The sequence below is a fragment of the Haplochromis burtoni genome, unplaced genomic scaffold (assembly GCF_018398535.1).
Source record: "Haplochromis burtoni strain Fernald_Lab_line unplaced genomic scaffold, NCSU_Asbu1 Contig_277, whole genome shotgun sequence".
NCBI lineage: Eukaryota > Metazoa > Chordata > Actinopteri > Cichliformes > Cichlidae > Haplochromis > Haplochromis burtoni.
Window position 1 is genome coordinate 320952 of NW_024582638.1, and position 8430 is coordinate 329381.

General features: G+C 38.9%; 1 protein-coding gene across 1 annotated transcript in view; it reads right to left on the bottom strand.

Annotated features, from left to right (window-relative positions):
- Window positions 1-1180: 1180 nt before the first annotated feature.
- The window catches only part of aimp1a (aminoacyl tRNA synthetase complex interacting multifunctional protein 1a), a 21623-nt gene continuing 14373 nt past the window's right edge, over window positions 1181-8430 (bottom strand). The window contains exons 5-7 of the mRNA XM_005940011.3: window positions 6846-7051; window positions 5501-5669; window positions 1181-1468 (exon numbers count right to left, since the gene is read on the bottom strand). Of these exons, the coding sequence (XP_005940073.1) occupies window positions 1302-1468; window positions 5501-5669; window positions 6846-7051 (542 nt within the window). The 3' untranslated portion in view covers window positions 1181-1301. The remainder of the gene's footprint in view (window positions 1469-5500; window positions 5670-6845; window positions 7052-8430) is intronic.

Genomic DNA, 8430 nt, shown 5'->3' on the forward strand with positions numbered 1-8430 from the left:
GGGGTGACATTGCATGGTGGGTCAAAATCTGATGGTACTTTTCTGCATTCATCATTTCTGATAAGATCACCAGGACCACTGGTCGAGAGTCCAGTGGCAGCATGCTTTATAGCACTACATCACCATTGCGCTTGGTGATTTAAGGCTTGGGTGCAGCGGCTCGGCCACTGTTCTTGAGGTAATCTGACGGCCACGTGAATTTCGAAGGTCTGTAGCAACTGACTCCGGATAAGTCCTCAACCTCTGTGCACTTCATGGCTGTTGTGCTGTTGATCCCAGTCGCTTTCCTTGTTATAATTAAATGTCATTTTATTTTAAGTTCAGGTGACTTTTTTGGCCTCTGGCAACAGATGAAAATTATCCCTTAACAATCAGCAGATAAACTAACTGAACTACAAACATCCCTCCACAGAATAAGTTTGTTAGCTAGAGCTAAGCTATGTAATATCTTGCCGTAGGTTCAGTGTGAATCATGCCGTCTCTGTTTGATTCATTGTTATGAAAAAAAGAAAATAACCACTGGTATCCAGTTGTTGTTGGTTTTTAATTCTTGACTCCATCACAACTCACTAACCATAGAGCAAAACAAACCTCGGAAAATTGTGCTTGAAATTGAGCACATACTTTCTGGAGTGCTTGAGAATAGGATTCAGACTGTGGTGGCCTGCATTAAAAACATGACAGATGTTTCTGTAGTGTGGATGGCCTTAATTACTGTTGATGTAACATTAAAGGCTCTGATGCAGAGCTCTGTTTCTTTTGGGAAGACGGAAATTTCTGGTGGAAGGTAGACTTTCAAGACGGCAATAAACAAAGCACAGGGCACCGGCAACGGTGGAGCTAATAATAGTGGACCATTAGATTAAAATGCCAGGGCTCAGATCCATTTAGGTAGCCTCTGAAAGACGCTTAAGCAGCTGATATATGTTGAGGTTTTGAAGTATAACATCCCCATTTCCTTTCCAGCTCATTAAAATGCTCAAAACTAGTTGGAGTCCAGTTTGGTAGAGTTACATCCGCAAAATCAAAGCACAATCAAGCTAATGTGCCTGGGGGAAGACAAAACCTGGAGAATTAAACCATAAACACAACAATATTGATTACACTTTATAGACCATGACTGTGTCTAGTTCAGGCATTAAAAAAGAAAAGACCTGAAAGTCAAAGGACAGACTCGTAGGACTTTTCAAATCCCCTTTATTGAACATCTTCAAAGCATTTACTTCCATTTCCACCATCCATCACTGAAGATGATTGCAAAGTAAACACTGAGGGTTTTTTTCTCTAGCAGCTCTGTTAGTTTACTTGATTCCACTGTTGCTCATTGTTTGAGCTTTGCACACTCCTTTACCAGCGACTTCAAACGCAGCTCCCTTGTAGGTTGCGACGCACTGGTCGTCAGTGCGCAGGTCTGGCTGAACCTGCTCCCACACCTTCTTCTTGGGGTTTAGCTCTTTATCAGGTTCACCTGCAATCAAAGGAAAATATTAGACTTCACCTTTTATTCTCTGCTCATGTGAAGGACATTCTCCAACACTACGAGTTTATGTTTTTATTGTGATGTTCCAAGTCTTTGCATTTGATTTTTAGGTATCCCTTATAACCAGATGGGTTAAAGCTGTTGCAAACTGTGACCCATCTAATCACTTCTAAACGTGATTGCTCATGTCAGCTTTAAAGGTTGATCCAAAACGGGAGAAAAATGTGTGAAGACCCACACGTTCTGTCAAAACCCATTATCCAGGAGCTTTATTGTATCCAAGTAAGAACATGCTGGCCTCTGCACTGCTTAATGAGCACATATAAAGTTGAAAACAAATGAATTTACCCTGAGGAATGACGAAGACAAATCAGAATTGGCTTAAATCTGCATCTTTTGTAAAGGCGAGCCCGAAGCAACTCTCTCCGATTGCAAAAAACTGCCTACAGGAGTCCATGGAAAAAGGGCACTTGATTCCCACGTTCTGAGAACTCAGAACACATTATGGGCTAAACTGGTATTTCCATTTTTTCAAGCCCCAGTCATCCAGGAATATAGTCTGGCAAGAGAGCATGTAACACTCTGAAATCCTTGTGACCTCCAGAAATGCTAAATAAAGATGGATAAAGATCAAATCTTTTATTTTTCCATTCGTATGCATAAACTATGTCTGAGTACATCGAGAATCTTGTGCAGAGCTTGGAGTGAGAATAAATATGAATAATAAATAATGAATAAAAGTGACTGAGTCTTAAGTTTGGTCATTATTAAAGCCAGAGAAAAAGAAGCGGTTATGCTGAGTGGCTTGTCAATCACAAGCCATTAGAAGTCAGAAGTTAGAAAGTTACCAAATGAATCTGTGGTTTAACAGTCGGATCCAACCCTCTTTCATCACGTCTCAAAACATCAAGAAAGCTACAGCAAAAACGCTCAGCTTTAGGCCTTTAAATGGGACTTCACCAGGTTGCCGTGGTAATCCATCTTTTATACTGTCTCCTATGTGGCATTACACACCAGCTGTTACTCAAAAGATGCCAGATTGGCCCTGAAGACGGCAACAATGACACGAAAACAAAACAAAGAACTTCATAATTGTTTTTTTCAAAAGCTATTATCATTCAGCTGACACCTTTCCTGAAACATACAGAGAGTTCTGTTATTAAAGTAAGTCTACTTTTGCTAATACAAAATACAGGGTTTCTGTGGTTACATATACAAATAATAAGCAAGCACATTTCTCTGAGATTATGAGGGTTCGTTTATGAATATAAAAACGGGCCCTGGAGACCTTGAAACCATGAAAGTGTGAGCAACTGACCAACAATATGTAATTTCATGATTTATCCAGCTAATCCTTATTTTATGTCTACCACATGAATTGTGAATGGTTTGACTTTATGTCATGTGCTATTAGAGCATCCGCTTTTTGAAAAAGGCCATTTGGTCTTGTAATTCAAAACATCTAAACCGAATTTCTCAGAATCAAAATATGAATCCAAGGGAAACAATTAGGTGAGGTTCTCATTTTATGATGCCCTTGTTTTTGATGTTGCTTGGCATTTGAGGAAGATTTATAGCCGGTACTGGCTGACTTCTGTCTGGTGTTGACTTTTTCCACTCTACACAACCATTTCGGGCTATGAGGACACAAATGTGTTTCATTTCTCAGGGCAGCAATTTCTGTTGGTTTACAACCCAAGAGTGGCAACAATCAGTTTTTGATCAGAAGCGTGAAAGAGGTTTTGATGAGCCACTTGTGTACATTCTTAAGTTCAAGCAGAAGTACTGGGTCCCATTAGTTGGGGGAAATGTGAACAATTGCCAACCATCTACCAACACCAGGAGTCGTTTGTCTTCAACTGAAACTCTGCTATAAGAGTTTTGATAGGAGGAAAATAAAGGACAGCTTTATTTTTCACCTTTGTTTCACTGTATTTTAAAAACTTCCCTGACTTTTTTAACAAAACGTTATTACAAAAAAAAAAAAAAAAAAATCAAATCAAAAACAAATCCCAATCCCATCTTTTCCCGTTCTCCACTCCTTTTGTTTTCTCATTAACCACATTTTAGAGGATGGTTAGAACAGGACTCTTTTAATGTAGCATCCATAAAAATGTTCTGGTTAAAAAGAAGACACGATGAATAAGAACGCTTTTCAAGTGGCACAGCTGAAAGCCTGTGCGGATGCATGTGGCCTGCTGCACTTGAGGCAAGAGTTATTATAGTTCTTTATATTTTCTTTTTTCTTAATTTTATTTATTTATTTTTTTTAAAGTCTCAGATTTTTAAAAAATATTTTTTCTTTTCAATTTTGTGTAATTTTATTTCCGGAGGGTGTCTGCATGTTTCCGTTTAGTGTCAATTAAAGAAGTTCAAAACAACACAAACCCGTTTGCACTAGTCAAGCAGGCAGTAGAGTTGTGAATATGCACCAATGACTTTGCGATTTTAAACTCACCAAAGATGAAAAACTAAAGATTTTTCCTGTATATACATTTCCTTTTTAAATTTTTTTGTCAGTGTCAAGTTCTGCCCCTCCCTTCAGGACGCCGATTACAGCGCTAGAGAAAGACACCCATTCATGTTCACATCCCGTGCATGTTGCAGTATTTAGTGTCTGTTACCTCTAAGACTACGTTCACACTGCAGGCGAAAGCACATCAATTCTGACTTTTTTGACCGATCTGGGTCACTTTCGTATGTGGTACTGAGTCCGATACATATCTGATGTTTTAGAAAGTGACTGCTGTTTGAACGGTCATGTCGCATTAAATCCGGCTTTTACGTCACTGACACAAGACAGACGGCAATTATCAGCTCTGGAGAAGCACCCGAGAAGACATCGCGAACGCTTCCTGGCCATCCTGTGTAGATGTTAGTGAAACTGTTGGGAAGACAACGTTGCAGAAACGTGAACATTTTATTTGTACTGTATAATCTGCAGATTCTGACAGAAATCTGCAGATTTCTGTCTCCTCTCTAAAACAGCAATAAGGATCATTATTAGGCCAAATATAAATAACAAAATAAAGCAAAATTGGGAAACGTAAAGTCCGAAACAAGTCTTTATATTAATTGCGATCAGTCGAACAATACTGTTTAGTCTGGGTCTAAACTGAGCGTGTTGTGTGTGACGTCTTCTTTTGCGCATGCGGGCCGCTTTGAGGGTTCACACTAGAGCACGTTTGCTGTCACATTTTATTTGTAGTGTGAACAAGCAGACAAAAAGAATCGGATTTGATCAAAAAAATCAAAATTGAGCATCAAGACCTGCAGTGTGAACGTAGCCTAATACCCTTTCTTGGACCATAGACTGAGGCTGATTATATCTCATTTCAAAAAAAGTGAACTCCCAATATTGTTATTGTGAACCCCTTCATCATATTCAGCTTTGCAAATGTATTTTGTGATGGCTTTTTTTTTCTTCTGCCGTTTCAGGTCATATATCCTGGAAAGTGTTTGGGAAACTTCAGAGGAAAGGAACCTGACTCCTACATGGTCTTGCTGATTAGTTAATAGATAGGAACTGGGGGTCGTGTGTTCTCTTCTCTAAACTCATTTATATCCTTTGGGCTTAACAAGGTAATTACCTTTTCAACTGACAATAAAAAAGATCACGTTACGCTGCTAGCAGGGAGTGTTGATTAGCCTGCCGAAGCAGCAGTCACAGGCCATTTAGCTACCACCAAACAGAAACGAGGGGTCAGCTAATGAGAGCTTTCAGTGGGGTCTAAAAACAAATTGTGATTGGTGTCTTCATAGGAATGAATGCTCAAACCGCCATGTTGTTTCTGGCAGTGAAAGGGTTCAGCGACACCCTTCAATTCCCAAACACAGAGTCATTTTGTGGATACGAGTCTGGGAAATTTTTTTCAAACTAAATGTCAGTGACTATCACCGGTCAGCGAGTGATCCCTGGTGCTTGCTTGTCTGGAAATAGTTTAAAGATAAAATCCTCAATTCTGATGGGTCGGCATATTCTTTTGTGCAGGTAAATTAAAGTGACGAGAGTAACCGTACCTGGAAAGCCCTGGAAAGTAACTCTGTCACCCGGCACTGCTCCGCTAGGAGGATCAAGAATTTCAACCTTATCCGGCGAGCTGGCGCACATGACCATAGCCTGGGACACTACTCCTCTCATCTTGGCTGGCTTCAGGTTGCACAGCAGGACTGCCATGCGGTTCTGCATCTGCATACAAAGAGAAAGAGGAAAAACAAATTATATCCAATTCCTTTGGTTGAAAGGAATTTGATTTGTTTGAGGACAGGACTGAGAATTTCATAATACATCAGAAACAATAATGCTAATTCCAATGCTCTAATTCGAAATGACTGCATCCAAGGCTTTATGGTCTCTTTGCCTCATTTCAATAACCAAAGGAAGCAAAAACCCAGGAGACCTCTGAGGTTTACCACGATTTAAAAGAAGACAGTTTCCCTAAAAGCTAAGAAGAAAGAAAAAAAAAAAAAAAAAGGATTTTGATGAGATGATGCATCCCAGATCTAAGAAAATAAGACCTTTTTCTAAAAATGTAGGACACCTTTTAGTAAATTCAATTCAACTTAATTTATCATAGCAGCAGTTGCCTCAATCTGCTTTACATTATAAGGTAAAGATCCTACAATAATAAGGTCTGCTATATCAATGTAAAAATAACTCATTGTGCTGTTGCATTTAGTTTTTTGATTCATGTCTCTGGAGTTTTAGAAAGCTGGAGAAAGTACAGAAATCTTATAAAACAGCATTTCCATAATAGACTGGTCAATTGTAGCTGAGCTGAGAAGAGAATCCAGAGTGTGGAGAGCTAATCCGAGCAAATAAGGAGTCAAATCTGGAGCACAGAGGCTGAATCAAACAAAGTTTAGTACGTGATTGGCTGCAAACTGAGGTGGAGCAGAGTGGACGAGAGGCTGCAGGTCCAGTGAAGTGCACACAGAAACTTTCACTGTTGTACTTTTGCAATAATAAAAAAGAGATTTTAATACATTATTTTGCTGTAGCCAGCTGTGAGTTCAATTTAAGATGCAGCCGATGAGCCCGTCAGTCTGTTTCCGTTTTTCAATACTTGCTTTTATTTTAGTGTAACTAACACCACACATTATGCAAAATTAATTTGAAAATTTTCCATCATGTTCTACTTCTAGAGTAATAAGATATTTCGACATGTTGGGTTTTGTTGTTTGTCGTACCTTTGTTTATCTAATAAAATTCTAATAAACATTTTACTTTAGGATCTGTAATGAAACAAATCAAAATAATTTGTAAGCAAATAAAACCCCTTAAACTTTAACATAAATGCGTATTTTCTCTAATCTTATTTATAACAGGAAAACTTTTATCTCGTCTGAAGGAGTAATACTGTACCTGGTCCAGAGATATGTGCTTGACCAGTCCGCTGACCACCGTTCTGGGGGCAGCCTCTCCCACATCAACCTGCTCCACATACAGACTGTCAGCGTCCGGGTGCTTCTCTGCTGTGATTATACGGCCGATACGCAGGTCCAGACGAGACACATCCACCTTGGCATCCTCTTGGCTGGGGGCAGCCTGTTTCTTCTCAGCTTTCTCTCCTGCAGAAATAAAAAATAAATAAATTCACGCTAAGAGTGTACAGGAACATGGTTTAATTTAAAATTGCACATTTCAGTGCCAAAAATGCTTTTAAAAGGAAAGTCAGTCAGTAGCTACTCATCATGTATTAAAAGAAACATCTGCTGAAGAAACACATCTGTCACAGTTTTCATGGTATTATAATAAATGTGAATAATATGACAGGAAATATTTATTTAAAAGCATTGAGAATATTTTCAGCCAACTGGTGACTTCCCATGGAATCTTGCAGAAAACAAACCATAGCTGAAACAATATCACCAATGTATGTTTCCATTTCCATAGAAGGAAATGAAGTCAGACGCCACAAAGTGTGAACCATATAGATGAGGACAAAATTATTAGCCCCCCAATGAAATAACATTTCTAAACATAGCAGTTTTCTTTACAAAGCATAAATAGTTTCTATTTGCACACAAAAACAGAATAATATTAATAAAAAAACAAAAATGACCGGTGCCGATATTATTTACCCCGCTGAAAAACAGACCCTTTTATTAAATAAATAAATAAATAAATAAATAAAATTGTATTTATATAGCACCTTTCTAGACAGAAACACAAAGTGCTGCACATAAGATGACAAGTCACAAAAAGGTAAAACAGTCAATATATATTTAGCCATAAAATAACAAACTGCTGTGCAGCGATGAACTTTAACTTTGCGATACTTAAAAATCAAGTTAAAACTGAGGGTTATCCTCCAATAACATACAGTATAAAAGACTTCAAGGGTTCAAGCTGTCATCTGATGAAACATCAAGCCAAAAACAAAAGGAATCAGTTTAGGTTTATATAGAGAAAAAGGAAAAGGCATAGAAAAAACACCACCTCCACACTGTGACACAACGGTGGGAATATTATGTCGTGGTGACACTTCACATGTCTGGATCTGGGAATCTTGTCAAACTGGAAGGAATCACTAAGAAAGAAGGATATGTGAAGATTTTCAAAGAAAACCTTGAGCAGTCAGCAGCACAACTATGTCTGGGTTGTAATTGGTCTTCCAACACGACAACAACCCAAAACAAATGCGGTTCCTGGTGAAGAACTACCTCCAGAAGACCAACGTGAATGGTATTAACAGGCCTGCACAAAGCCCTGGCTTGAATCTCATTGAAAAGCTGTGGGGTGAACTTAAGATCAGGGTCCGTGCCAAAGGAACATCAAATCTGGAGGAGTTTAAGAGATTCGCCAAAGAAGAATGGGCTGGCATTGCTCAGGAGACGTGTGTGACACTACAGGGAGTGCAGAATTATTAGGCAAATGAGTATTTTGTCCACATCATCCTCTTCATGCATGTTGTCTTACTCCAAGCTGTATAGGCTCGAAAGCCTAC